The sequence below is a fragment of the Condylura cristata genome, unplaced genomic scaffold (genome assembly GCF_000260355.1).
Source record: "Condylura cristata isolate star-nosed mole 26May11 unplaced genomic scaffold, ConCri1.0 scaffold00034, whole genome shotgun sequence".
In the NCBI taxonomy this organism is placed as follows: Eukaryota; Metazoa; Chordata; class Mammalia; order Eulipotyphla; family Talpidae; genus Condylura; species Condylura cristata.
Window position 1 is genome coordinate 2,370,399 of NW_004567135.1, and position 27,204 is coordinate 2,397,602.

The 27,204-nt window shown below is 62.8% G+C and overlaps 3 protein-coding genes across 4 annotated transcripts in view; 1 reads left to right on the forward strand and 2 right to left on the reverse strand.

Annotated features, from left to right (window-relative positions):
• MARS (methionyl-tRNA synthetase) overlaps window positions 1-11,057 on the reverse strand; it is a 12,322-nt gene extending 1,265 nt beyond the window's left edge. For both annotated transcript variants that reach the window (XM_004692613.2, XM_012732392.1), the window contains exons 1-18: window positions 10,910-11,057; window positions 10,129-10,219; window positions 9,904-9,982; window positions 9,689-9,823; window positions 9,287-9,362; window positions 8,898-9,070; window positions 8,656-8,762; window positions 8,024-8,140; window positions 7,686-7,889; window positions 6,870-7,071; window positions 5,605-5,679; window positions 2,617-2,787; window positions 2,390-2,485; window positions 2,153-2,270; window positions 1,355-1,568; window positions 540-671; window positions 362-466; window positions 91-277 (exon numbers count right to left, since the gene is read on the reverse strand). In XM_004692613.2, the coding sequence (XP_004692670.1) occupies window positions 91-277; window positions 362-466; window positions 540-671; window positions 1,355-1,568; window positions 2,153-2,270; window positions 2,390-2,485; window positions 2,617-2,787; window positions 5,605-5,679; window positions 6,870-7,071; window positions 7,686-7,889; window positions 8,024-8,140; window positions 8,656-8,762; window positions 8,898-9,070; window positions 9,287-9,362; window positions 9,689-9,823; window positions 9,904-9,982; window positions 10,129-10,219; window positions 10,910-11,018 (2,391 nt within the window). In that variant the 5' untranslated portion in view covers window positions 11,019-11,057. The remainder of the gene's footprint in view (window positions 1-90; window positions 278-361; window positions 467-539; window positions 672-1,354; window positions 1,569-2,152; window positions 2,271-2,389; window positions 2,486-2,616; window positions 2,788-5,604; window positions 5,680-6,869; window positions 7,072-7,685; window positions 7,890-8,023; window positions 8,141-8,655; window positions 8,763-8,897; window positions 9,071-9,286; window positions 9,363-9,688; window positions 9,824-9,903; window positions 9,983-10,128; window positions 10,220-10,909) is intronic.
• Window positions 11,058-15,003: 3,946 nt separating this feature from the next.
• Window positions 15,004-21,296, forward strand: ARHGAP9 (Rho GTPase activating protein 9). The gene is made up of 17 exons (XM_012732346.1): window positions 15,004-15,434; window positions 15,692-15,921; window positions 16,435-16,659; window positions 16,826-16,951; window positions 17,138-17,242; window positions 17,454-17,515; window positions 17,636-17,726; window positions 17,926-18,021; window positions 18,150-18,248; window positions 18,382-18,523; window positions 18,619-18,723; window positions 19,039-19,137; window positions 19,284-19,361; window positions 19,490-19,543; window positions 19,742-19,876; window positions 20,437-20,542; window positions 21,048-21,296. Exons 1-17 carry the CDS (start codon window positions 15,116-15,118, stop codon window positions 21,223-21,225), a joined length of 2,250 nt encoding a protein of 749 aa, XP_012587800.1. The 5' UTR covers window positions 15,004-15,115; the 3' UTR covers window positions 21,226-21,296.
• A 166-nt stretch (window positions 21,297-21,462) lies between these two features.
• The window catches only part of GLI1 (GLI family zinc finger 1), a 6,610-nt gene continuing 868 nt past the window's right edge, over window positions 21,463-27,204 (reverse strand). Inside the window, exons 3-10 of the mRNA XM_004692420.2 lie at window positions 26,929-27,073; window positions 26,498-26,587; window positions 26,276-26,413; window positions 25,833-25,982; window positions 25,094-25,258; window positions 24,461-24,691; window positions 23,708-23,975; window positions 21,463-23,315 (exon numbers count right to left, since the gene is read on the reverse strand). Coding sequence (XP_004692477.1) covers window positions 21,604-23,315; window positions 23,708-23,975; window positions 24,461-24,691; window positions 25,094-25,258; window positions 25,833-25,982; window positions 26,276-26,413; window positions 26,498-26,587; window positions 26,929-27,073 — 2,899 coding nt within the window. The 3' untranslated portion in view covers window positions 21,463-21,603. The remainder of the gene's footprint in view (window positions 23,316-23,707; window positions 23,976-24,460; window positions 24,692-25,093; window positions 25,259-25,832; window positions 25,983-26,275; window positions 26,414-26,497; window positions 26,588-26,928; window positions 27,074-27,204) is intronic.

The window sequence follows — 27,204 nt, forward strand, 5'->3', positions numbered from 1 at the left end:
AAGTAAGTTCTCTGGCCCTCCCTTCCTCACAGGCTACGTGGCAGAGGCAGGAACTGCAGGAGGCGGGTGGTCCGCCCCGCAGACACCTACGGTGCCGATCCGGTGCCCTGCCGGTAAGGTGCACAGGAAGCCGGGGGGCAGCGCGCTGCAGGCCGCGCGCGGGAGCTGCAGCTGGGCCTGGATGGTGGCGCTGACCGCAGGCATGTAGGGCTGCAGCATGACGGACAGCAGGGCAGCGATGTTCACCGCCACACCCGTCACCGTCCCTGCCCGCTGCCTGCGGAGGAGAAACGGGGTCAGGGCCTCCGGCCGACTCGGACCGCCCGCCTCCCGGCCCGGGCTCCCGACGCCAGCCAGCTACCTGTCAGCCTCGCTGCCCTTGATCTGCTTCCAGGGCTCGTTCACTTGAATGTACTGGTTGCCGTGGCGCGACACGGTGAGGATGCTGCGCAAGGCGTCCCGGATCCTGGGAGGGGGCAGCCGGGGGTCAGGCGGAGGGGCCCGGCGGGCGCGTGGCCCCGGCGGGCGCCGCAACTCACCGGACCTTCTCCAGCAGCTGGTGGTAGCGCTGGAGCTCCCGGGAGACGTGGGCCAGCAGGCGCCGGTCGTCAGAGGTGAGCACCATCGCAGGCACAGAGCCCCCGAAAAACCTGGACACGAACATCCCGGCTCTTGACGGGCGCAGCGGAGGGAAGCAGAGGGGAGAGTTAGTGCCCAGCTCATTGGCACTTGACCTGCTCTTCATGATTGTTTTCTCAGACACCGGCCCCCCCACATTGGAAGGCAGATTAATCCCTTGTCCTCTTCCCCCTAAAAATGTGACTGCAGGTAACAGAACACTCACATACAGGTGCCCTCAGAGAGCCCTGACAAGGGTCAAGCAACTACTGGCACAGCCAGTACTCGGCTGACGGACCGGGAGACGCGCTCTCCGCGCTCCCCGAGTGCTCTGAGACGTGGGGGACGACCACACGGCAGGGCGGGAGCCACGGGAGAGGTTTCTTTAGACTCGCGTGACTGGACAGGAACCAGTGGCCGTGAGTGTAAGGAGCCTCCTCCCCACGCCATGCCCCTTCCTTCAGCCGAGTTCTTCAGGGACCTGCGCGTGACAGTCTTGCTAGGGGGACACACTTCCAAGTCTACTGAGAGCATTGAAAAGAAAACCTGGACACGTTCGCTAAATCAAACCCCTAAACTTGCCGAGTGTACACAGCCCACTCGAAGCCTCGGGAGACAAGAACCCGGCCTCCCGCGCCCACCGCTCAGTGCCTCCTGCTCACACGCGGCCTCCGCGTCCCCTGACGTGGCCAGCCCAGCCCGCTCACGTGCCGACTGGCTGCGCCCCGAGTCCCACCTGTTGATGAAGTTGCCCAGGTTGTTGAGGAGCTCAGAATTGTTTTTGAGCAACATGTCTGTCCAGGAGAAGGCGCTGTCCTGGCCCTCGGGCCGAATGTACAGCAGATAGAAGCGCCAGATGTCAGCGGGGATCCCTGTGTCCTGAGCCATGTCCCCGAACACTCCCACACCCCGGCTCTTGGAGAATTTCCCGTCCTCATAGTTCAGGTACTCTGGGCAGAGAGACGAGCGCCATCCGCTGAAAGCCCACTCCCCCAGGCCAGCTCTTCCCCTCCCTACCTCCCGGCAACACTTTCCCTTGAGCACTGGGTGTGAAGCTGCAGGCCCTCCCTGTTTTTTTTTTAACTGACTCTATTTCTGTGTGGACGAACTGGGTGCAGAATGGAGGCACAGGGACAGGTGGGGAGTTGGTGAGAGGATTCACCAGAGTGGGGAGCAGCACAGGCAAATCGACTGAAACACTGCTGGGGAAGCAGTGGGCAGACAGGAGGGGTCTGCTGCGCTCTGGGGGGTCCCTCCCTGGCCCGGGGGCGAACTCAGGCCGCAGCTTGGTGACAGTGCCGAATCTTAGCCCCAAGGCCTCTGGGGGGCCCATTCTGGCCTTGTTAGATTCCTTTCACTTTCCATTGCAAAGTTCTAGCTTCAGACATTTGATGTCTCGGATTCTTGTTAACTTCGCATTTCTAATTATTTTGTCTCAACTCCTAACTCAAGAGCAGGCACCACTCAGGATCTTGTCCCAAGCGCTGCCTCAGCCCTCAGTCCATGTGAGCACCCCGTCTCCAGCCCACAGTACCTGTGGCAATGAGGTGGCTGACCAAGGTGTAGTTGTCCTCAGCACCCAGGGCTGAACAAGGAAAAACTATGCCGTGGAAAGGAACGTTGTCTTTGGCCATGAACTGATACAGGGTCACCTATGAACAGAGTTGGGGGACAGAATGCCTGAGACGTTCCAAGGCCCGAGGAAGACCAGGTCCGGCTTCAACGCGCACACCCCTCCCCACTGCACCGACAGGCTGACAAAGCTGCTCACGTGCTCTGGGTTCTTCCACCATCTCTCCCACTGGTCGGTGTAGTTGGCAGTGATGGACAAGTAGCCGATCGTGGCATCAAACCAGACGTAGAATACCTGGAGAGTCGCGGGGACGGGCGTGGTGGGTGGAGGGACTGCCAGCCTCGCCGAGCCGCTCCAGCATGTGAGGGCATCACAGCGCCCCCTCTGCGGCCAAGCGCTGCGCACGACGGCTAGAGGGCTCCTACCTTGTCCTCAAAGCCTTCTAAGGGCACAGGGGTTCCCCACTTGAGGTCTCGGGTGATGCAGCGTGGCTTGAGGCCGTCCCGGAGCCAAGAACGGGTGATGAAGCGGGCATTGGGTGTCCAGTCGCTGCCAGGCAGCGTCGCCCCCAGCCACGCCTCCACTCTCTTCTCCAGCTGAGGGCAGAGGGAGACGAGGACGGAGGGAGAAGTCTCACACACGGCGGGCAGAGGTGGCAGAGGCACGCGATGTACAGTTAAATATAGAATCTCAATATCTAATTAGAATCAAGACGCATGACTCCGATATACCGGCTCCGCACCTCCTCAACAGAAGTACCCGCGGCGAGTGCAGTGACATGCGCGCGGAGAGCGGGTCGTCAAACGAGCTTGAAACGCCCATGCTGAGAATGGAAAGGAGTGGGTGTATCTTACAGTGAAATACTTAAGGGTCACTAGAAAGGCCGAGGCAGAGCCAGCAAAGGGGCAAGAAGACCTGGGAGACACCACTAGAGAACCAAGCGCCAAGCGACGCGCGACCGGGCTGATGTCACGTAACGGCACGCAGGCTAAGGAATCCTCCCGCAATTCTGAAGGCAGGTATGTACCAGGGCTTTACTCTCAGGGGAGTCCACATTTTATGACAATCCAAGTTTGAAGACAAGCTTGCCTCACTTTTATTAGGAGAAAAGGACCAATTTGCGTAAGGGACGGTCTGCGTGACCGATCACATTAAGCGCCACAGCACACTTCAGAGAAGCACGTGTCTGGGGTGCGGCTGGGTGCAGTGCACACGTGACCGGCAGGAATGCAAAATGGGTAACAGGTGTTGAGGAAAAACACTGAGGGGAATTTGCAGTAAGGTTCATGCAGTTATCCTTGCCTCTGCAAACGATCGCTTTTAGGGAATTTACCCTAAGGTACACTTCCAACAATACAAAAATAGGCAGGGTTCACTGACTGCCGTGTAAACCTGCACTGCCCAGTACCAGAGACTCCCTGGACGGCAGAATCGGGAGGTGGGCGGGCGGTGTGACACCGACGCACATGATGCGTGTTCGCAGCTGTGAAAAAGGTCAGGAGATCTCTAGGGACTCTTTGGAGTGGCCTGGTGTGGAGAATTTCCAGAATGTACTGTCAGATAAAAGGCAATATTCAAAGGCCTTACAGAGCACACTCCTGCTGTACGCTCAGCGAGCGCTACACACAGGCCGCCCATCAGGGTGTCTGCGCATGCGTCTGTCTGCTCTGCTTTGCACGAGTGAACACACGGACGGTCAGCCAGCGACGGCGACAGAAGCGAGGGCAGCAGAGGCCGGAGTGACCCTCAGGGCGCCGTCGTGCTCTTCAGGGGTACACTGGTGTCAGACTAGTCGGCACACAAGTCAGCCAGGACAGGGATAAGGGACTGAGTCTCCTTATTTCAGCAACAAGCACACGGAACGGAAACACGCGGCGTGGGCACGCGCTCATGGCTGTGCGCCCTCCGTGGGGACAAGCTGCCGGCAAACCCTAAATGCGAAAGGCCGCCCTGTGCTGGGAGGGCGAAGCCTTCGGAAAGGCCTTCTGGGCGCGGTGGGGTTACACAGACGAGCGCGTCACCGGGCCGGAGCCATCTGCTACTGGAGAGCTGAGTGCGAGACAGGGAGGGAGGGAGGAGAGCGGCGGGAGGGACCAGAACCCCGAGCATTATGTGGAACCAACAAACGCCCAATTCTCTTTGCTAAAAGCAGAGTGGCGACAGCAAGGCAGCAGGAAGAAGCAAGCGTCGGGCAAGAGGGCTTTGTGAGAATCGGCTGGTTCTCAGGCAGGACCAAGGTAAAGCGCGAACATCTCGTTAGCCAAGAAGGAAGTAACCGGACCATGGCGGGAGCGCGCCGAGGCACCCGGGCACCACCCGACGCTCCCTGGTCGAAACGGGTGCCGTGTGAACATGAACTGATGAGGACAGGCGGAAGACTCTGAGGCAGCCTCAGGACCCCGCTGGGGGAGGCGCTGACTCGCTACGTGCAGCTGCGGAGGGAGGGTGTGGCGGGAGACCCTGGAACCGCTGCCGGTGGGGGATGAGGTATCGGTGCCTGACGTGGCAGGCACTTTTCGTGAAAAACGAGGCATTCTGAAGTGTATTTCCACAGACCGCTCTTAAGTTCCAAGGAGAAAAACACCACACAGTGGCAGTGGCAGCCATGTGCCCGCCAGGACGGCCGCGCGCGGCCGTGAGGAAACGCCCAGACTCAGAGTGAGGACCACTGTGCCAAGGGAGCTCACACCTACATTCTACAGTGTCTAATGTCATCGAAAGAGAAGGCTGCAGAACTGCTGCAGATAAGCGCGCTCCATCCTGAGCTACCGGCAGAGTCTTCAGGAAAGGAAAGCCGCAAAGAACACCGCCGGCGTACGCGACAGAACTGGAGTACGCACGGCAGAGCAGAACACCATCATCATTAAATTAAGGTGGCCGCTGTGGCCAGGCAGGAATATGCCCCTGCCCTTGGGAAGCACACACGTGCGTGCGTAAGCAGAGCGGCACAATGCCCTGCGGCGACCGGGCAGGGTCCTCACGCAGCAGGCTGGGCCGGGGCGTGAGGTTCGTTGGGGCCAAGATGTTCTAGCAACTGCAATTCCTGCAATCTTGAGGGAGAGCTTGAAACCATTTCCAAATAAAGGTCAGAAAAGGAGGCAAATCTATTAACTTGCAAAGTCAGCGAAGACACCGGCAGCCAAGAGCAAGCAGGCGGCCAGGGCCGGCAGGCCGCGCTCCAACTTGGAGCGACCGGAAGTGCTTCAGGGCGGACGGGTCTTCCCAACACAGGCGCGAGCGGGGCGCGGGAGGCCCGCGTGCCCACGCGCCCGGGCTCCCGTGTGCCCTCGCCTGCTGGCGTCTTTCCTCACGTGCGTGTACAACCCCGTGTGGGCAGTAAGACACTCGCGAGGACTCGGGACAGCTGCGTGGCCGGGCAGAGGCCACGCGGACAGGGGGGGAGGGCCACTTACTTTCGGCAGGTCCAAGAACAGGTGCTGAGAGGATTTCACAACAGGGCAAGACCGGCAGATTTTACACTGAGGGTTCTGGAAAGGGAAATCGAGCAGAAGGGGCGAGTGAGGGTTAGGGTTGGTGCTGACCCGGTAAACGCTGGGGCTAACGGCGGAAGGCGGCTCTGGGCCCTCGCCCCACCTGCCTCTCCCCGACTGCCTACCTGACAGCGCTCTTTGGATGACCAATAGGGACCCCACGGGAAGCTGCCACCCCACCTGGCCTGTGTCTGCAGACGGCGCCACCCCGCGTTGCTCCAGGCAAAACCTCAGAGTCCTCGTTTCCTCACTCCTTTCTCAGGCCAAATCGCCTGTGTCCACTTCTTTGGGGTCTGGGCTCTACCCCCAAAACATGCTGCCAGCCTTCTTTTTCACTTCTACTGCTAATAACCCAGTCTACGGCGCTGTCATCCCGCCCCTGGTTCTTCTGCTTGGAACCCCTGTAACCGACTCACGCCTGGCTTGCTCACCCTGTTCTGCAGCGAAACTCTAGGCTCCGTGTCACCCTCTGAAAAGCCCCCCAGTATCAAACTCTTCTTCCCCCAGAAACTACGATCACATCTTCCCCGTAATTTTTCCTGCAGTCACATTACCACGCTCCTCCTTATCCAGTTTTGCTTTCCATCGTTTCATCTAAACAAGGTCAACTGAGATCTGAAAAGACTGTACAACAGAATGCTCGAGGCTTTATAAAACAGCTTCACATACACTTTTTTATAACACATTACTGCACTGTCCTCGTTGGCTATTCGTTGTTACCTCTTCCTGTCCTGATCTGTAAATGAAACTTCACCACGGACTGGCAGGAGGGGAACCTGCACAGACTCAGGACCCATCGGGGCGGGGCCGCGCCCAGGGCAGTGGGGTACGCCAGCATTCCCTTGTTCGGAGCCGGTGCCCCCTGCCCGGAGTCTGTCCCATTCACTCTGCATCCCCAGACACTAGAATCGGAACGAACCTATCTGAAGGACTCACAAAATGTTTGTGGAAGAAAACGGACAAAGGAGGGAACATGGACAGACGAGACAGTGCTCAGGGTAGAGAAGAAAATGAAGCGCAGGCGGCCTGGACAGCACAGGGAGGGCCACACCGAGGCAGCGGCACTCGCCGGGCCAGGACAAGCAGGCCGGGTGAGGGCCGCGGCGGCAGGCCCCGAGGCTGACATAAAGGCCCCGGGAGGGGCGAGCTGAGGGCCTCGTCACAGCCCCAGGGGGCCTGCGGCTCACCTTGAGCTCGATGGCGTTGATGAGCTTGCCACACCTGTCACACTGGTCACCCCGGGCCTCCTCGTAGCTGCAGAAAGGACACACGCCCTCCACAAAGCGGTCGGCCAGGAAGCGGGCGCAGCGCTCGCACCGCAGCTGCTCCACGGTGTCTTGCAGGACAAAGCCTCGCGCCAACAAGCGCTGGAAGATGTCCTGGGTGATTCTGGTGGGGGCGCAGGGGCAGGAGGGGCAGCTCAGAGGACGGGGCACACCCTCCTGCCACTCCCACTCAATCCAGTGCCGAGAACCGAGGCTGGCGGCCCCTGGGGGAGGCCAAGGCCAGAGTCCCCTTTGGGGCACTTTGCTAGGCGTGCAGAGGCCTCAGGCACACTCATCCTGCTACTTCATTTTGCTGAATACAAAGCTAGCAAAACTCCCCAAAAGGGTGGGAGCAGGCCTGCTCATTAACATGCCCTAAAAATTACAGTTAAATCTGCCCAGCTGTCAACCCCTACGGCGCTGTCAGCCGGGCCTGTCAGCCGGGCCTGCCTGCCCGCCGCGCACAGGGGTCGTCCGCGATGGGCTGTGAACGCACGGCGGCAGGGCCGTGTCTGAAGTTCCCTGCCGGCCGGACACAGGAGGGGCCGTGAGGGCCTCTCTCAGCCGCTCCTTTAACCCTCGGTCAGGCTCCTGGGCACACCAAGCCCTCCCTAGAGCCTCGGGTACATTCTGGACTCACTGCGATCTCACTTTTGGGGGTGCAGCGTAAGCCGCCCTCAGAGCGCCTCTGCGCTGCCCCGCCCGCGCCCTCCAGCCTCAGCGGCAGAGGAAACCTACGTGGTCTGCTGCGGAGTTGTGGTGCGACCGAACACGTCGAAGGAGATGGCAAACCAGCGGTAGATGGAGGCGTGGATGGCATGATACTTGTCGCAGATCTCGCGGGGGCTCAGGCCCTCCTCCATGGCCTTGGTCTCTGTCGCCGTGCCGTACTCATCGGTCCCACACAGGTAGAGGGTGTTCCAGCCGCGGAGGCGGGAGTACCTGCAGGGCACGTGGGGCACAGGGAGGCGTCTCGCCCCGCCCTGTCCCGGCCCCCCCAGCTTCCCCCTGCCCCCTGCGGCATCCTGCCCTGGGGCTCACTCCCCGCAAGGGCCCCGCTCAGCAGCTGGCTCCACCTGGCAAAGACGTCAGCACTGAGCACACAGCCAATGATGTTCCCGAGGTGCGGGACGTTGTTGACGTAGGGGAGCGCACTGGTGATGAGCACGTTCCTCTCTCCAGCCACAGGCAACCTGGCCGGGAAGACGAGACGTTCTGTGGGGGAAAGCGTCAGAGGGGGCTGGGGCATGCACTCTGGCCTGCGCCACAGGTCCGTGTATAGCTGACGTCTTTCCCCCACAAACCCTCCAAAATTAAAGGCCAGAGGGCCCCCTGGTGGCACAGGGTTAAGTCTCAGCACTGTGAAGCTCCACAGCCCCTGCACCACGAGTTCGATCGCCGCCAGGGAGGGACCCCAGGGCGCAGCAGCCCTCGCCTGTCTCCCCGCTGCTCCCCTCAGCGGTGGGTCTCAGTAGATCTGCCTGTTCTGCTCCCCACTCTGTCTCTGGCAAGTGCTCTCATCCCCCCACACCTCTGGCCTACACCCCAGTTCTCTACAAAAGTAAATCTTCAAAAAGCCAAACAAAGGAAGTCTGAGAGGAAAAAGCTGGGAAATTAAAAAAGAGTCAGCGAAGGAGCCGCAGCAGACAGACATCAGCTCTACGCGGCTCCCACCTAAGAAGCCAACCCCTCATCTGCGCCTGCTCACACGGGGCTCTGCTGCGGCCGAAGCGGAGGCAAGCTTCCCAGGCCGCTCTCCCACGCGGTGACAGCCGCGGCGATCTCCTCCTCAGACAGGGCGGCCGGCTCCTCCTCCTAGGAGAGGGAGCCCCACACAGGTGAGGGGCATGTGCGGCGAAGAGCGTGCCACGCTCTAAGTCCCCCTCCGTGCCGCCCCCCGCCCCTCCCGGCACTCAGGCTCTGTGGGGACCCCGGTGCTCTTTTGCAAACCTCAGGTTCATTGCTGACAGCCTTCCCCTCCAGGGGCCCGGGCTGGGGCAGCTTTTGCAGGTAGGGCCGGAGGGCCATGACACCCTGCTGCTTGAGCATCGTCTCGGCGGCGCGCTGGCACGGCTCCTGAGAACTCAGGGTCTGGAACCAGTCGTGCAGGGCGCCCAGCTCCTCTACGGGCACAGGAGCACGTCAGCAAGGCCTGGCGCGGGGAGGCAGCAGCGGACAACCTCCCTCCGTGAGCGGTCTCCAGGGCCTTCCCGGCTCCCTCGTCATCTTTCTGCCGTGACCGACTTCCCTGCGGAGCTGCACCTTAAACGGCCCTCAACTTGCAGTGTAACCCTCAGCGGGGTCAGGGTTAGGGCCCACGAGACAGCCCCAGCGCTCACCAGGGAGGTAGGCTGGGTCCTGGAGTAGTGGATACAGCGCGCCCCACAAAACGATGTCAGCGAGAGATTCTGTCTCCTTTGTTGGGGAACAAAGAGGGGAAGGTAAGCCCATCTTCGGTGTCTTCCCAGTGGTACTAATAACGCCCAAGGTTTCCTAAGCGCTGAGCACACGTCACACTGGCGTCAGCCCTGTAAATCACCTCAATGCTCACGACAACCCGGAGGCAGGGGCTAGTGTTGCCCCGTTTCAAAGACGAAACAAGAGGATTAGAGTCGAGTGATTTTTCAAGGTCACACTAGCAGGAAGTGGCAGCGCTGGGGTCCGAGCACACTGAATTGTCTTCCTTCTTAATTCTTAGGACACCCGGCCTCCCCGGGCGCCCAGCTGAAGGCCCCACTCACCCCGGCCAGGAAAGGGCAGCTCCGGTGACTCAAGCTGTGGTTGATGTGAGTCAGGGCTCTCCGGACTGGCCCGAGGACATCTTCCCCCTTCTTGCCTTGGACCACTAGGTAGTAGAGCGCGGCAGACAGAGCTGGCTGGAAGGCAGGCACACGGGTCAGGAGGGCCAGGAAGGCCAGCCGGGTCGGGCGCCCGCGCTCCCGGGTCGCAGCCCCACCTGCAGTTCCGTTGCTTCCCATTCCAGCCACTGGTTGGTGAGGTCATCTTGCTCCCAGCCAGACAGCAAGAAGAAATACCTGCCCCGGGAGCCAACAGAGTGGAGTGAGACGGGCCCTTGCGTCTAGCCCATCTCTCAGCCCACAGTAAAAGCACGGAGGACGGTCGCACAGGACAGCAGACCCTGATCTGAGTGACCTCCCCAGCATCAGAGACCAGGACTGACCGGCAGATTGCACTCGTGGTGAAGAGATAGTTGCCGCTATCCAGCTGCAAGGCAGGGACCTTAGGCCGGGTCAGGAATGGGACCACACACTCTGATGTAGAGGAAAGTGGGTGGAAAAGCAGAAGAGATGCTTGTCAACGTGAAGGAACAACCTAGCACCGCTCGGGGCAACGGGAAGCTCATGGGCCACCCGGCCCAGAGGCTGCAGGGTAGGACCTGAAAGGGGTGGGTCCAGAGCGCTGGGCAGCGGGGCAGTTGAGCCTGCCAGCTGGACACAACAGATGGGACTCGCAGAGGAGGGGGTGCACGGGGTAGCGCTGCGGGCAGAACCAGAGCAACTGGGGGCGGGCGGGCTCCGAGGGCCTGAGACAGCAGAGGGAGGAGCAGCAGCGCCGAAACCCGCTGGAGTCAGCCAGATGGCAGCTGGCGACGAGGCGGTAAGCCCCAAGAGGGGTTCAGGAGGGGGCGCCCTAAAAACGGCAGAAAGGCTCCCGGGGGTGGTCACACGAGGGAGGGCGTGCGAGTGCAGGGAGGAGTGGGGTGCGGAGCAGGTGTGGGAGGTTCGCTAGAACGGGGTGCGGGAAGGCGAAAAGGGGAGCTCTGGCCGACTGAAGGCGACGGCGGGCCGGGACGGACGGCGGGCGCGACGGGGAGGAAGAGCGGCCGGGGCCGCGGCCGCGGGGGCCGCCGTGGGGGGCTCGGGGCAGGTGCGACCCCTGCGGGAAGGGGGGGGCATGCTCGGTCCCGCCCCTCCGCACCACCCCAGCACCGGCCGGACTACCTTCCGGGCCTACAGTGCTGATGAGCAGCTCCGCCCGGCCCCGGGCCCGCCCGGCCGCGGCCAGCACCGGGAGGCTCCCTGGGGCGCCCTCGCTCACGAACAGTCTCATTTCGCCGTGGATCGCACGCTGATGCAACCGGAACCGGCCTCCCGCCTGCCGGCTGAGCGGCCGCCGCGAGGCACGTCGGGAAGTGTAGTTCTGAGCCAGGCGGCCCCGCGCCACCCTCCCGCACAGCGGACTCTTTCTCCCGTCATGCAGCACTGGGAAACAGGAAGCGGGTAGCATAGAGTCGGGGGCGTGCCCTGGGGCTGTGCTAGAGCGGCACTCTGGTGGGCGGGCCAGGGGAGACGCCTTTGGGGCGCACGTGGGAGCGCTCAGCGCCACTGAGCCTGCTCGCGTTTACCGGTCCAGGCTGGAGTGATAATGTCTTGTCAGCGGTACTCATCGTGGCCCACTCTTCACCCGAGTAATAAGAATGATGTAGTTTCACGAGTTGGGACACAATCGAAATTAGTGTAGCGATCGTATTAATAAAAAAAGAATGTGACTATTAAATACTGATGGAACAAGTTAACACTCAGCACCGCCAAACAGTTTCAGTAAAGGGGGAGGGAAGCGGTGAGGTGGGTCTGGTTGAGAGGAAATAGGAAGGCGAGAGTTTGACGGTACATCTACATCACTGGAGGGAGAAGTGAGAAATGCACCCTACGACACCTCTGTACCCCTTTAAAATTAAGTCCCTGATGGTTCCGACCTTCCTAAGCACTTTACGTATGTTAACTAGTTTAATTCCCAAAAAGCTCTATGGCGGTCTGGATCTTTTGAAGCCAGGTTTCAGAAACTTTACTCCTCCGCCCAGGCTTTTAGAGCCGCCGGTGGCCAGCGCTGCCTTGTAAGAAGTCTCACACCCTGAGACCGCTATTCAGGGAAGGTCTTTTGTCGCCATTCCAAGTGACAGATCCCGGCAGTCCAGTCATCCCTACTAAGGTGACGCTCTCCAGGCCACCTGAACACCAAGTGGCCCTGCTCAGTGCCACCCACACTGAGCAGAAGAGTCACCAGTCTGAGCCCTACCAAACTTCTACCCTTAAATTGCTGTAGCAGAACAGTTGAGTTTAGCAAAATACAAACGAAGACTCGGTTCTTTCCTTCTCATTTCACCGCTGAAGGAACTGAGGCATTGAAGATACAATTATCAACAGAATTCATACAGGCTGTGCCTTGGCAGACTTCACAGACTTCCTGGAAAGTCAGAAAATCAAATCCTCAAACTGTGACTGACGCCTATTACGGCTGGGAGTCCTGCTCTGGGTCCCCGCCAGACTCAGGAGTCGAGAGGGCCCTTCCTGTGCCAGTGAGCCAGATGAGAACCGAGTAACCGTTAGCCGGGCGAAGGTCAGTGAGATGAGAGAGAAATCACTTCAGCAGAGGAATCCGCGTTTGCAGCGCTGCAGAGCCCTCCACGCCCTTTCAGGAAGCGGGGTCGCGGCGGGCTAGAGGGGAGAAGCCTCCTCACGCATGCTGCAAAATGTGCACTCTACTCTGAGGACAGTGAGAAACTTCTGAAAGGTTAGGGCAGAGGCGCAGAAGCGTGTATTTGTGTTGGAGAAAGGTCTCTCTGGTTGCTGTGTCAGGAAAGGACTGAAGGAGAGCATTACTGAATGCAGTGAAGTTAATGAGGAGGCAGATGATTCCTGCTGAAGAACATGGCAGTTATAGGGATTTTTAAAAGTAAGTAGATCAGGGCCCTCCCTGATGGCACAGCGGGTTAAAGCACAGCACTAAGAAGCTTAAGCCACTTTCGCATGAGTTCGATTCCCGCCTGCCTCAGAGGAGATCCACATGGCGTGGCAGACCTCTCCTGCTTCTCCCGCTGCTCCCCTCAGCAGTGTACTCCGTCGACCTGCCTGTTCTGCTCCCCACTCTGTCTCTGGTGAAGCCTCTCACCCTCCACATCTCTGGCCTTTACCCCAGTTCTATATGAATAAATAAATCTTTAAAAAAAAAAAAGTAAGTAGATCAGAAAGATTTAGTCATCAGTTAAATTTGAGAGGTGAGAAAGGAGGAGGAAGTCAGGTCAGTCGTCCAGTTTCAAGCATGCGCAAGTGAACCTGCTATGTGCTCCCACAGATGACAGTGTCCCTCATCCGAGTGGCGATCACACTGTGTTCTAATGGTATTGCGGGCAGGGGCCATATTTGTCATCTTAACTGACACTGACGAGCAGAGAGCCCCCACCTGGCAATACAGTATTCAGTATTCCATATGCGTCTGTTGACTTTAAATGTAACTGAATTGTGGTACTGGGCGAAGCGGCCAAGTTCAGTGTGCAACATGCTATTTCTGTGGTCCCTGTGAAATATCCAAGTGGAGTTTTTCAGCGGGCATTGTAATAGGCTGCAGTTCCAAAGAAAGATCTGGACTGGAGAGCATGTGGAGGTCATTTGAGCTGGAAGAGAATAAGACCACCTCGGATGTACAGGAAGCAGAGGGCATAGGATCTCAGACAGATCTTGGGGTTTAAGGAGCGAACAAAGGGAGACCTTCCTGTGCATGACATAGGGCGGCCAGAAAGCAAGAGGGTCACCAGCGGGGTCTAGAGGAAAGGCCAGTCAAGTGTGTTGGCTGCTGCTGAACTGTCAGGGTGCAGGAAGACCACAAAGCGTCCATGCGAAGGCGGGGGCGACCCCAGTGACCTTGAAAAGGAGAGGGGGCAAGAAGCCATGTGTGTCAGCAACACTTTGAACCAGCTTGTGAAAAGGAAGAGTGAGGTAGGGTGATAACCGGAGAGCACAAGAAAGGGAGGCTTATCCAAAGATGGGGGAGACGTAGGGGCCTTTAAAAGCTGGTGGGAAAGGAGGGAGAGATGGACGTGCCAGCACGCGGCAGAGAAGGCAGAAGCGGATCAGATGCATGGAAGGATACTGGGAACGTCGCCACTGGCCCGTTATGGAAATGGGAAGGGAGAGTTGCAGGGTAGATGCTGTTTGGGCACAAGCAAAGGTGACTGAGGCAGAAGCCTGGTACCTGCAACCCGGACTCAGATCACAGGTCAGAGGAAAGAGCTGCCTCTCCGATGTCACCAGGATGGGGGTGCACTCCCTACTCCATCTCTCCAAGCCCCCACACTGGGGGGGGGGGCGGAGGGGGGGGGGGGGGGGGCGGCCAGGGGAGAGGGAAACGCCAGTGTGAAATTGAAAGCTCTGACACTTGGTAGAGGAAGTCAGCGCCTACCTCCCCCAGAACGAAACCGCCAGCCACCCCGGGGTGCCGGCCCTGGCATCGCAGCTGCACTGCTTTCCCGGGGTCCTGACTCAGGCACTAACTGTACCGTGTCCGTAGCGGGGTCTGTACTTAAATTCCAAACCGCCAGGCGGTGTCTGTCGCCCTCCTCGCTGTGATCTCCGTACCCAACACATCCTTCACGCAGGGGGTCCGTGATTGCTCCTTCTGAGAGAGTGAAGACTGAACCCTCTCTAGGGTGGGGGGCCCCACCCTAGAGACTCCTATATAAAGGATCCCAGCAAGGCTTTCGGCACCCCAAAACGGTCCTGGATTGATTGGGAGTGGTGATAGGGCCCCGGTGTTCTTCTGCCTGACACTAAACCTCGCTACTCCTCCCGGGCACTTTCTCAAGGCAGATCAGAGTAGTCCCCGACTCTGGCTCTGGCTCTCTGGCCCTGCACAGGAAGCAAGCAGCCCCAGGCCCGCCAACTGGGGATGGAAACAGTGACGTCCTGTACATTTCACACAGGGTGACTGACTGACAGTTTTTCAAAAAACCCCAGCTGTGAGCTCTGTCTCCTGGGCCCTTCACCACCTCAGAGCTGACTCTGTCTGTCTTCTGGTGTCCTCTCAAGAATCCCAGACCAGCTTCTCCGGTCCACCTTCCGATGGACCCCGCAGACAGCGGGAGTAAAATCACCACGCGAGGCCAGCTCTCTGATTTCCTGCCCCGCTGGTCCCACAGCTGGCCACATCCTCTCTCACCTCATACACTTCCTCCTCACACAGCACCAGACGTTCATAGCCCGACACTCTTTCACTGACCCCCACCCAGGCCGGCTGCCCGCTCTTACAGCCCCTGTGCTCGTCTCCGCCGTGACGCTGCTCAGAACCATGTCTCTCTGCCTCTGGGCAGTCGATCCTGTCCCTTTCTGGAGCTCCAACACCTTTTTCTCTCACAGGTGACAGTACTGACCGCCATGCTGTCAGGCAGGTGGTGGCCCAGTGCCTGGGGGAGCCTAGGGCTGGGGCCCCGGAGTGCATCTCGGGGAGCCCAGCTCTGTGCCCTCTATGCCTTCACTTACACTGCGGCAGATGGCCGGCAGGTATCTCTGGCTGAAGGGGACAGGTTCCTACTGCTCCGAAAGACCAACTCAGACTGGTGGCTGGCGAGGCCTCTGGGCGCCCCCTCCACGTCTCGGCCCATCTTCGTGCCTGCTGCCTACATGATAGAGGAGGGACCCCCCCCTCCCCGGAGCCCGACTGCCTCTGCCGCTGGCCAAACTCCCCAGAGGCCTGGTGAGTGAGCCCTCTCCCTACCCCCACCGCCGTGGCCGCTGGGCACTGCCAAAGGACTGCCGCTGCTGCTCGCCCCCTTCCTTACCCACTCTGATCAGCCTACTCCCCACGCCCACCCTGGCACCCCATCGCCTCTCCGACCCTCAAGACTTCTAGGCGCACGTCCCTTCCACAGCCCCTGTCCTCTCTCGGCCTGTGGCCCGCTTCGGTCCGACCACGCCTCTGACCACCTACCCTCTCTCCAGCCTCTGTTCCAGGCCCCCGGCTGCTCCCCGGCTCCCTGGGGGAGTTGCACCTGTCTCAGGCACCCCCGGGTGGAGATGGAGAGGGGGCTACTTCCGGTCTGCCTCCTCCTCTCCCCCCCAAAATGTGGAGAAGTGTCAGCGTCACCAGTCTGAGGCCCACCGTCCAGCAGCCCTTCCCGGAGGGGCAGCGCAGGAGGTCGCGCTCCCAGGAAGACCTTCTGATGGAGGCCAGCAGCAGCAGGGTGAGTCAGCGCCGCTGGGCCCTCGGGGCGGCAGGACAGACACAACCCCTGTCTTGCGGCTCAGCACCGCCAGTCCCTCCAGGGAGGGGGCCCCGCTCCCTGGCTGGTGGATGAACCAGACCTGGCCCAGGCTGCGGGAGCTGGGGTCTCCGACCCCTCTCTATCTGCTCTTACCGGGAGGATGTGAGGGCGGTAGGTGGGTGCTCCCCAAACCCGCCCCTTACATGTACACACCAAAGCCTGTTCCCCTTTCTTGTGGCCCTGGGTGGGGTGGAGTGGGGGAGGCGGGAAGTTGGCAACAGGAAGTGAGGAGAAAAGCAAAGACCGAGGGAGGGTTAGAAAATGAAATAAAACAACACAGGCCGGCCACAGTCCCTGGGGCCCCTCTCCCAGCCCCGGGGGGCACCCCAGCCAGAGGCCAGGTGAGGACTACTGGTAGGGGACAGAAGAGGAGGCGTTAGGGGGACGGGGCGGCCCGGCAGGCGCCTACCCCTTGCTTCCCCTCTCTGGCAGGCAGGCCCCCAGCCCCCCATGTCCGAGCCCCCCGTGTACTGCAACCTGGTGGACCTGCGCCGCTGCCCCTCCTCCCCGCCCCCCAACCCCGCGTGCCCCCCGCTGCAGAGGCTGGACGCCTGGGAGCAGCATCTGGACCTCAGCTCCGGACGCTGCTTCTACGTGAACTCGCTGACCGGCTGCAAGTCCTGGAAGCCCCCTCGGCGCGCGCGAGCCCGCGAGCCCGTGAGCCCCTTGCACGCCCCCCCACCTGCCCTCCCGGGAGCCTCCGGGGCGTTTTCTCTCCCCCTCACCCCCTCCCCCAGGGGCCCTCAGAAGCCTCAATGGTGAGAAGGTGTAGAGAGCCCCGTGGGGGTGGCCTGGGGTGCAGCTCTCCCTCCTGCTCCCCCAGAACCCTGACTCCATGGACGGGACACCCACCCAGAGTAGGGACCACGGCGACCGGCACCCTCAGGCCAAGAGCCCTGGAGACCACCCCGGAGACCAGCCTGGGAGCCCAGAACTGCTCAGCCCGCAGGTGAGCGCTCGCCCTCGCCCAGATCACAGGCTGCGAGAGTCATCCTTCCACAGCTTTCTCTTTGTGCAAGGTGTTCTTCCACACCCACCACCCTGCCCCTTGCTCACATTGGCACCCCGCTTCCCCTTACAGCCGGGGAATCCCAACCTTAAGGATACCCAACCGGTTTCTAATGTCCTCCCTCAGGGCCCCCCCGGCCTCCATCAGGGGAGCTCCCAGCATTGCCCTTCAGAGCAGCCTCCAGCCCTGCTGTCCCCCCGACCCCTGCCCCAGGTCCTCGAGGACCCCCACGTAAGTCCCCGCCTCCTGGTGAATGTCAAGACCCCCCCAGCTCCCAACTTCTTCTTAGGAACAGCTTCCTCTTTTTGAGTATTCTCTGGATATCCTCTTGAGCCAGTCTTCCGCACCCCCCAACTTTAAAGGCCCCCACTCCTGGGCAAGCCCACAGGACTTTCCCTGTGGGCTGTGACAGACCTTGGGTGACCTTTGCTCCACTTCCCAGGAGGTGGAAAAGTCTGGTCACCTCAACGTGACCAAGATCGCCCAGGGCGGGCGCAAGGTCAGGTGAGAACAGGGACCGGCTGGGGCGGGCTGCCGGGGCCCAGAGGCCGGCCAGGGTTGGGAGGGTGCCCTGGCCAGCCTAAGTGACCTTTGCGTTTCTGCCACTGCCCTGTGCCCCCGCAGGAAGAACTGGGGCCCGTCCTGGGTGGTGTTAGCTGGGAACAGCCTCGTGTTCTACCGGGAGCCCCCGCCTGCCTCCCCCACCTCCTTCTGGGTGAGTGTGCGGAAGACAGGGTGGAGGAAAACGGGGTGCCGGCGTCTTTCAGGCACACTTGTCATCCTCCTCGGGTCAGCTGTGGGGGCGCCCTCGCGCAGAGAGTAGGAAAGAGCCCCAGAGAGGGGGACAGCCGGCCCCCCGCCGGCCTGGGCCGGCTGGGAGCGCACGGCCCTGCCTCAGTTTCCACCCTCACTAGGGCCCAGCGGGCAGCCGCCCGGAAAGCAGCGTGGACCTTCGCGGGGCGGCGCTGGCCCACGGCCGCCACTTGTCCAGCCGGCGCAACGTCCTGCACGTGAGTCGAGTCGCCACCCGCCCGCGACGTCGGGCCTCCGTTTCCGCGCGGCCTCGCGCGCGTCCGCCTCCGCCCCTGCGGCTGGCGCTGCTCTGCTCGCCCCGACTGAGCCTTCCCCGCGCCCGCAGATCCGCACCGTCCCGGGCCACGAGTTCCTGCTGCAGTCGGACCAGGAGCCGGAGCTGAGAGCCTGGCACGGCGCGCTGCGGGCGGTCATCGAGCGCCTGGTGGGCGAGAGGGTGGAGCGGGGTTCAGGGAACGCTGGGGTGCGCGGCGGAGGTGGGGCCCCAGCCGGGCCTGTGGGCTCCTGGCTGCACTCGGGGCGCCGGGCTGTCTTCCAACCCCTCCGCCTGGGTCTAGGACCGCGAGAACCCCCTGGAGCTGCGCCTGTCGGGCTCCGGCCCCGCCGAGCTGGGGGAGCTGAGCGCGGGAGAGGACGAAGAAGAGGAGTCCGAGCGGGGCCCCAGGCCGCTGCTGCGCCTCGGCGGCCTCCGGAGCTCCAGTAAGCGGCCGCGGGGAGCGGGAGCGAGGGCAGGGGGCGCCTGCGGCCTGCCTGCCGGCCCTGCCCTCAGGCTCTTCTCCATTTGCTCCCCAAAGGTCGGCGGGAAGGGACGGAGCAGAGCCGCGTGCGCAGCAAGCTCAAGCGGCTCATCGCCAAGAGGCCGCCCCTGCAAAGCCTGCAGGAGCGGGGCCTGCTCCGGGGTACGGTGGGCTGGGCCGGCACTTTCCTCCTGGGCCTCGGCCTTAGCGTCCAGGCACCCACACTCTGAACTGGGCCTCAGCCCATTGCACGGATGAGGAAACTTCCAGCAAGCCCAGAGTAGAGCCTGGCCAGCTAGGCCAGCAGTCTTCTGCGCCCACTGCTTTTCTCACGGCTGCAAATGCCCAGGGCATGCATGGTGCACCTCCTTGCCGAGGCCTGCAACAGGAAGCCAGGAAAGGGGTGGCGGCCTTGGGCAACGTTGGGTGGAAACCTGTGCTGAGAGGAGCTTTCAGGGATCACTCTGCCTTCAACAGACCAGGTCTTCGGCTGCCAGTTGGAGTCACTGTGCCAGCGGGAAGGGGACACCGTGCCCAGCTTTGTGCAGCTCTGCGTTGCAGCTGTGGACAAGAGAGGTCATTTCCAGGAGACCCCAGAATCACCTCCTCCCTGCCTTCCAGCGGCCTGTCCTGGGACCGCTATCCCTCACCCACGCGTGCCCCTCCCCCCCCTTGCCTGTCCTCCCCACGCGCACCCTTACCTGCTCCCCCCTCTGGTCTAGGCCTAGATGTAGATGGCATTTACCGGGTGAGTGGGAATTTGGCGGTGGTCCAGAAGCTTCGCTTCCTGGTGGACAGAGGTGAGAGGGCTTACGGGGCAGGTGCCAGGACTGCACCTCAGGCTCAAGGCGGCTCCAGCTGGCTGGCGGGGGGCCTCAGGCCGGGACGGCGCATCTTACCTCTTGCTCTCTCCTCACACGTGTTGCAGAACGGGCGGTCACCTCTGACGGGAGGTACATGTTCCCAGAACAAACAGGACAAGGTGCTTGCATGGGCCTCTGTGTCCCCCGGGTCTCCCCCATCCCGTCTCCTGGAGGGTTTCCAACTCCGGTCTGCTGTCTTGCTCGGCTCTGGGTCTGTTCTTGTGCTTGGCCTTCACCCGGTCTTCAAACTCTGGCCCCCACCTTTGAGCCCCTCCGCCTTCTCGGGCGCTGACCGTCTCTGCCCTCCGCATCTTCAGAGACCCGGCTGGACTTGGACAGCGCGGAGTGGGATGACATCCACGTGGTCACGGGGGCCCTGAAGCTGTTTCTCAGGGAGCTTCCCCAGCCTCTGGTCCCGCCCCTGCTGCTGCCTCGATTCCGAGCTGCCCTCGGTGAGAGCTGGGGTCGGGTGAGGCCTTTGCGCTGAGGGGAGTCCTGAGCCCTAACAGCTCCGTGCTCTTCTGCCCCACCTGGCCTTGGAGCACGACCTGCAACCCACACACCAACTGCAGTTTTGTTTTGTTTTAAGATTTACTTATTTTCGCACACAAGAGCTGGGGTGCAGGCCAGAGGTGTGGGTTGAGGGTGGGGTGAGAGGACTCCCCAGGGACAGAGTGGGGAGCAGAACAGGCGGATCCACTGAAACCCACTGCTGGGGGAGCAGCGGGCAGGCAGGAGGGGGCTGCCGCGCCCTGGGGCCCCTCCCTGGCCGGGTGGAACTTGTGCTCAGTGGCTGCGGATAGATTGTAGAGCTGCGCCTTAACCCCTTGTGCCACCAGGCAGGGCCCTGCAATTTTTTTTTGGTGACTGTTCAGAGAACCGAATTAAAAAGAATTCCAAGGCTGAAAAAGAAAACAAGGGTAGATTAACGATGTCGGCCCGGGCAAGGCCGAGTCTGCCCAGCGTCCAGCACCGCCCTAACCTCACCCCTGGCCTTGCGTCCTCTCCCCAGCACTCTCGGAATCAGAGCAGCGCCTCTCTCAGGTGCAGGAGCTGATAGGCTCAATGCCGAAGCCCAACCACGACACTCTGCGCTACCTCCTGGAGCACCTGTGCAGGTCAGCGGGCCTGGCGCAGGGTCTGTCCTGCTCGTGCGGGAGCCATGTGCAGGGCCTGCAGGCAGCGGCTTGGGAGCCGGCCTGGGCCCAGGGACCGGGCAGGCAGGGTGCAGGCTGGGAAGCACCTGAGCTGATTGAGGAAACAGGCAGCTCTGTGCAGGGTCTTGGTGGGTCAGCATGGCCTGGGGAAATGGGGGCCAGGAAGCCCAGGGGTGCTGTGAGAGAATAAGGAACTGAGAAGCGGGAGAAACAAGAAATGCCAGTCTCCTTGCCTCCGCCCCTGGGCCTCCTGCGGGACAGCGGTGGTGGCTGGTGGGGCTGAGTGGGGTCTGGGCCACGAGACAGGATGGTCAGTGAGCAAAGAGGTCGCTGCGGGCAGCCGCAGAGGCTGGGAAGGAGCGGCCGCAGCATTGGGGAGTGTCCTGAGGGTCTCCGCGGAGCCCCCCTTAGATTTACGAGTGGCAAGACTGCTGCTCTGCTGACGGCGCCTTGACCCCGCCCGCAGGGTGATCGCGCACTCAGACAAGAATCGCATGACCCCCCACAACCTGGGCATCGTGTTTGGACCCACCCTGTTCCGGCCCGAGCAGGAGACGGCCGACCCCGCGGCCCACGCGCTCTACCCGGGGCAGCTCGTGCAGATGATGCTCACGGACTTCCCCAGCCTCTTCCCCGGACCCTGACCGGCCCGCGCCCCCGGGGCGCCCCCTTGTGGGGGGGGGGCGGCGGTGCTGGGCCCCTGGTAAAGCCTCTGGCTCCGTGACTGACGTGCCTAGCTCTGTGCGCCTGCCAGCCGAGGGCTGGGATGGGGCGGGGTGGGGCCTCCCCGCCCCCCCCAGGGAGCGATACCCCACGCCGGGCACTTTCTGATGCGGTTCCTTTATTGTCAGGAAACTGTCGTGATCAGACTCTTCCTCAGAACTCGTACAGACCGCACCCCCAGGCCACACCTCCCACCCCGGGACCCAGCCGGGATGTGGCTCCTCCCCCCACCCCACCTCTGTCCGTGGGGATGGAACCCCCTCAGGACCCGTGGCTCTGTGACAGGTGGGCCCCACTCTTCAGGCACTAGAGTTGAGGAACTGTGTCTCCCCGGCCAGAGACCCCAGCAGGACACTCATGTTGCCCACCGCCATGTTGGGGGCTCCAGCGGGGGCAGGGGGGTGTTCCGAGCCGTCTCCCTGGTCATGGGGAGGGGGAGGACTCAGCCCCTGGGGCTCGTCCAGAATAGCCACAAAGTCCAGCTGAGTGTTGTCAAGGTCGAGAGAGTCCAGGGGGTTACACACCTGCCCTTCAGGGGGCGGGTACAAGGCAGGCCCCCCGCCCAGCCTGCCCACCTCCGGATGGCCACAGCTGGGGTTGGTGCCCGCCGCCTTGAGGGGCCCATAGCAAGTGGGCAGTGGGGGCAGGAGCCGGGGCAGTGCTGCTCGGTGGGGTGCCCTGCTTGCCCCCGCGGCAAAGGTTTCATGGCAAGGTGAAGGGGGTGGGTAGGGGCCTGGCCTGTGACTGGGCAGGTTAGGTGGAAAGCCGGGCCCACATGGGGCCACTGGGGGCTTGACAGGGCTGGGCCCAATCTGGGACCCTCCTAGAAACTTGGGGGTCTGAAAGAGAGGCTCCTGGTCTGGAGGCTCCCCGCGGCCCCCGCCCTCCCACAGCAGTTCCTGTTGAGCCTGGACGTAGTTGCATACGAGCTGAGCCTTGAGCTGGCCCGTGGAATGAGTGGGGGACTCGAAGTCCAGGCCGGGCCTGGGCTCTGAAGGAAGGTAGTCGGGGCGAGGCTGGGGATACTGGGGAGGCGGGGGCTGGGGGTAGTGGGAGAACACGGGCTGTGGGTGAGGCCCCTCGCTGGGATGAGCACTGAGGCAGGGGGCCGGCCCTGTGGGGTCGGAACCCACCGGACACCCCTGTTCCGGCTTAACCTGCACCTGTCCGTAGTGTTCGAGACGAGGACACTGACTGTAGGCTCCGGCGGGAGCCTTGTGGCCTGGGTACAGCCCGGAGTGGGGAGGGAACGCACCCCAAGTGTCCGGGGTGGGGTCAGGATAGGAGACCTGCTGGGGGCAGGGGTTGGGGCCGTAGTGGGCAGGAGGACTGGGCCCCAGAGGCAGGGAGCTTGGACCCCTGGCTCCATAAGGCTCGGCTGCTTCGGGCCCCCCGTAGCCCAGGGGGTCAGCAGCTGGGAAGTCCACATAGGGGTTCACGCCGCTGCCCACCATGGAGCGCCCAGCCTCTGCCTCCTCCCGCAGCCCTCTGGCGTCCATGGTGACATCCTCAGTGATGCTGGGTGGCTGTGAGTAGACGGAGGCAGGGGCCAGGGGGTCGAAGTTCCGTCCTCCCGCGACCATCGCTGGGGGTGTGTGGACACAGCCCAAGCTCTTGAACCGCTGGACGCGGGCTGTGGCGGGCCGGTCGGGAGCCCGGGCCGGGTCGCTGGCCCTCCGGGTGACGCCCGCGCCGGGGCTGTACCCGGGGTACTCAGCTCGGTTCCTCCAGGGAGGTGCGGGAAGGACCCCCATTCGGTCCAGGCTGGGCGCTGCCGTGGGCGGGGTGCTGCCTCCCCTGGCCGAAGCGTATCTTGCCCGGAGCCCGTAGTGCTGGGCAGGTGTGAGGCCTGGCAGAGAGGACGCCACGTTTTCGGGCGGGGAGCCCGGGGGGAAGGGGGAGGCCAGGGAGGAACGGCGGCTGACGGTGTAGGCGGAGCTGACGCTGCTGGAGCTGCTGCCGCGGCGGTCGAGCGACACTGGGGGGCCCAGGCGGCGGGACGCAGGGGTACCTGCAAGTGAGGGTGCAAAGTGGGGTGTCAGGGAGGCTCCTGAATCTTCCCGCCGTCCTGATGGACACTCGTGTCCTGGAAGCCGGACAGCTCCTGAGGCTGACCACGCGGCCCGGGTCCTCCCCCTCCTCCTCCGCCCGTTCTGTTCGGGGCCGCCGGGATTCTGGGCTGCAGAACAGCTGCACAGGCCGCTCGCTGCCAGCCCCGCGAAGGCACTCCAGCAGGCTTCCTGGGGGGCAGCGACTTTCTGAGGGAAGGAAGGAAGGGAGGGAGGGGACCTTGCCCCAGCTGAACAGAGGTGCTGTCTGGCAGCCCTGAGGGCGACGATCTCCGTCCAACCTGCCGGAAGGTCCAGATCAGCCCAGCACGCAGACGCCCCACCCACAGCTCACCGGCGTGCGTCAAGCTGGGCAGTTTGAGGCCCCTGGGCCCTACGGGCCGGAGTTGATGGAACTGGTCCAGCCTGAGGTTCTCCAGGCGACGAAGCGTGGACAGACCGGTGCTAGTGACGCAAGGCCCCTCATCCAAACTGGACAGGTCCTCCGTGCTGCCCCCTGCGTTTCCGGTCATCTCCACACCGCTGTCGGTGTTGGCTGCGCTGCCTGCTGGGGAGTGGTCACTGCTGCAGGACGACTGCGCCCCGGGGCTGGGCTGTGGCTTCTGTGGGGAGATGAGGGTTGAGGACGCAGCCCCTCCCTTTCCACTGCCCCCCGCCCCCCGCCCGCCCCGGGATGGCCAGTGGCTACTGCTTGTGTTCCAGCCACTTCTGGGGCTGAGAGGAGGCCCAAAGGCACGGAGAGGCTGTGGGATGGAGACAGCCCCCGGCAGGAGCACTGGCCGCCCGCCGGGAGCACTGGCCGCCCGCCGGGAGCACTGGCCGCCTGGTGCAGGCTTGTGGTCCAGCTCTACCACTTTAGGCAATTTCTCTATGCCTGAGTTTCCTCACTGAGAATGAGGAAAGTTCCTCTCTCATGAAGTTGCTCTGAGGAGCACAGGAAATGAAACATCCTACACACTTTAGGACCACGTACCAAGGTCTGTGTGATGGCTGCACCAGCCCTTGAGCATAATCCTGCATTTAGGTCAAAGTTTTAGGTCTGGGGCGGGGGGTCTGGCCGCGCCTGGCAGAGGTGGGGGGGGCTCACCACGGCCCCCTCCGGCACGGCCAGTCTGCTCTCCTCCCTGGCGGGGCCTCCGTCCCGCTCCCTCTTGGGCTCCACCGGGGCGAGGGCCGGCGGCCTGGGCAGGGGGCCCTCGCCCCGGTGCCGCTTGGTCACGTGGGCGTCCGGCCCGTGCACCGTCTTGACGTGTTTTCGAAGCGAGCTGGGGTCTGTGTAGCGCTTGGTACAGCCAGGCAGCTTGCAGACATACGGCTTCTGTGGTGGACAGAGGACACCGGGCTCGAAGGGGGGTGGAGGGTAGGAGAGCCTGGGAGCGAGGAAGGGGGGGTTCAGGGTACCCACAGCATCCAAGGCAGTGAGGAGAGTGGGGGCCCTTGGAGTGAAAGATAAGATGTGAAGCACGGGGAGATGATGAGAGCAGACTTCCGGACCTGGGAAAGACGGGGGGCACCCAGGCCTGGGGCACCCCGCAAATTTAGCAGTGGAAGCCTTGGGGTCCCCTTGCCTCTAGTGACAGAGGAGCGGGGGGGGGGGCAGCACATGGGAATTGCCAGGGTGATGGATGCGCATGGAGGGAAACTCACCTGGCTGGAGGGGTGCGGGCTGGGGGATTTCTGAGGGCTCTGCCCAGGCCCGGGGGCGCGTGGTGGCGCTCACCTCGTTGGAGTGGGTGCGGTTCTGGTGCTTGGCGCGGTCGCTGGCGTTGCTGAAGGCCTTGCTGCAGCCCTCGTGCTCACACGTGTACGGCTTCTCGCCCGTGTGTGAGCGCAGGTGCGTCTTCAGGTTCTCGAGGCGCGAGTATGATTTCCGGCACCCCTCGAACTGGAGGACATGGGGCGAAAGGATCGCTCAGACAGCAGGATGTGGGTAATAGGGGAACCCCAAATCCCAAAGGGGACATCCACGGGAGACTGTAACTTAAGCTGAAGAGCATCGGGGCTTCAGGAGAGTCCCTGAAATTTGGGGACAAGGGCAGGCAAGAACTGGGGGGACTCGCTGTCTCAGGTGAGCCCTCTCACCCCCACACCTCTGGCCTACACCCCAGTTCTTGTACACATAAAGGTATAAATAAAGCTCTGAAGACTAAAAGAGAACTGGGATGTCAGAAAAGCTGGGGGCTGCAAGCACGCGGAGGTGATGCTCTGGGCCTCTCCGGCTGGGCAGGGGAGGGCGAGCCGCGCCCCGAAATGACCGATGTGACCCCATGGCCGCAGGGGCCGGCCTCGGCCTCAGCGGAGTGGGCCCTCAGGCTCGCAGGGCCCTCGCGGCCCACAAGAGCATGTTACTGCGTTTAAAAGCAAGGGGAGAGGCGCGCCCGGTCCGGCCGCGTTCCCGCGCGCAGCACCCACGCACGCTCTGGCGCTCTGGCGGCCGGACCGAAGGCGCCGGCGCTCACCGTGCACTTGTGCGGCTTCTCGCCCGTGTGTCTGCGCATGTGCACCACCAGCATGTACTGCGCCTTGAAGGGCCGCAGCTCCCGGGAGCAGCCCCCCCAGTGGCACACGAACTCCTTCCGCTCCCCGTGGATGTGCTCACTGTTGATGTGCTGCAGGAGAAGCGAGGGCTCTGAGGCCCCCAGGCCGAGCCCCGGGCTTCCTGGGCGCCCCCAGCCCCGCCACGTGCCTCCCTGCCCCGCCTGCCAATCACAGCCCGCCTGCCAATCAAGCCCGCCTGCCAATCAAGCCCGCCTGCCAATCAAGCCCGCCTCCGCCTCCGCCTCCGCCCTCGGTGGGCCAGGGTCCGCGCCAAGCCCCTGGTCCGCGCCAAGCCCCCGCTCCCCGCGCGCGGCCTGCGGAGTTCCAGGGTCCCGCCCCGCCCGCCGCAGCCGCCGCCGCTCACGTGCACCAGCTGCTCCTGACAGTCGAACTCCTGGCTGCAGCCGTCCCAGCGGCAGTCGGTCTCGTACACAGACTCCGGCTCAGGCTTCTCCTCTCTCTCCAGGTCCTCCCGCCCATCCAGCATCCCGAGCAGGGGGTCCTAGGGCCAGAGGCCACCCTGGTCACCGGGGTGGCAGCGTCTGCCGGGCCGGGGCTCCGGCGGTGAAGCCCCGCCGCTCCTTACCTGTGTGCCCGCTGAGTTGGGGCTGGACATGTCGCCTTCCAGGGGCTCCTCAGGGCACTTGGTGACCAGCACGTCCAGTTCAGACTTCAGCTTCCCCAAGGGAAGAGGCGAGGGTGATGAGGACAGACGTGGGCAGGAGGGAGAGGGAGCCCAGCCAGGGCATCCAGCCCTGAGTGCCCCCCCCAGCAGCTGGAACCCCAGGGGTTTGGAAGAGATTTCCTCCTCAGACTGCACTGGAGAACGGGATGGGCAAACGCGGGCTCTCTGTGGAAGAGCCTGACCGGCCAGTGGATCCCAGCACCCCCACCCTTGGGTTTCCCTGCTTCTGACAACCTGTCTACCCCGCCCTCCCTCACCGCCCCTTGTAAGTAAGGTCCACCCCACCCACCCCAGGCGAGGGGGCCACCCGGTGGCAGCAGGCGGACTCTCACCTGGCAGGTTGGAAGGGGTCCCCGGGACTGAGGACGCGGCATCATCCCCCCCTGGGTGGGGTTATGGGGCCCACAGGACTGGACCCCATAGGAAGGCGAGGTCCCTTTTTGGTGATTCATCGGGGGTGGGAACCCCAGAGACGGGCTGAGGAGGAGGGGGGGCGGTTACTGGGGACCTCCCAGTAACTCTCCCGCGCTTGGGAGGGTTTCTGGGAGCCAGAGAGTGGGAAGTGGCTGAGGCGGAGCCAGGGTGGAAGGCCAGGGCGGCAGGGCCTC

Coding starts and splice junctions, on each gene's coding strand:
- ARHGAP9 (XM_012732346.1), top strand. CDS start 15,116: ATGCTGTCAGGCAGGTGGTGGCCCAGTGCCTGGGGGAGCCTAGGGCTG. Junction 18,022..18,149: donor GCCGGCGCAACGTCCTGCAC/GTGAGTCGAGTC, acceptor CCGCGCCCGCAG/ATCCGCACCGTCCCGGGCCA. Junction 19,138..19,283: donor TGCAGCTGTGGACAAGAGAG/GTCATTTCCAGG, acceptor CCTCTGGTCTAG/GCCTAGATGTAGATGGCATT.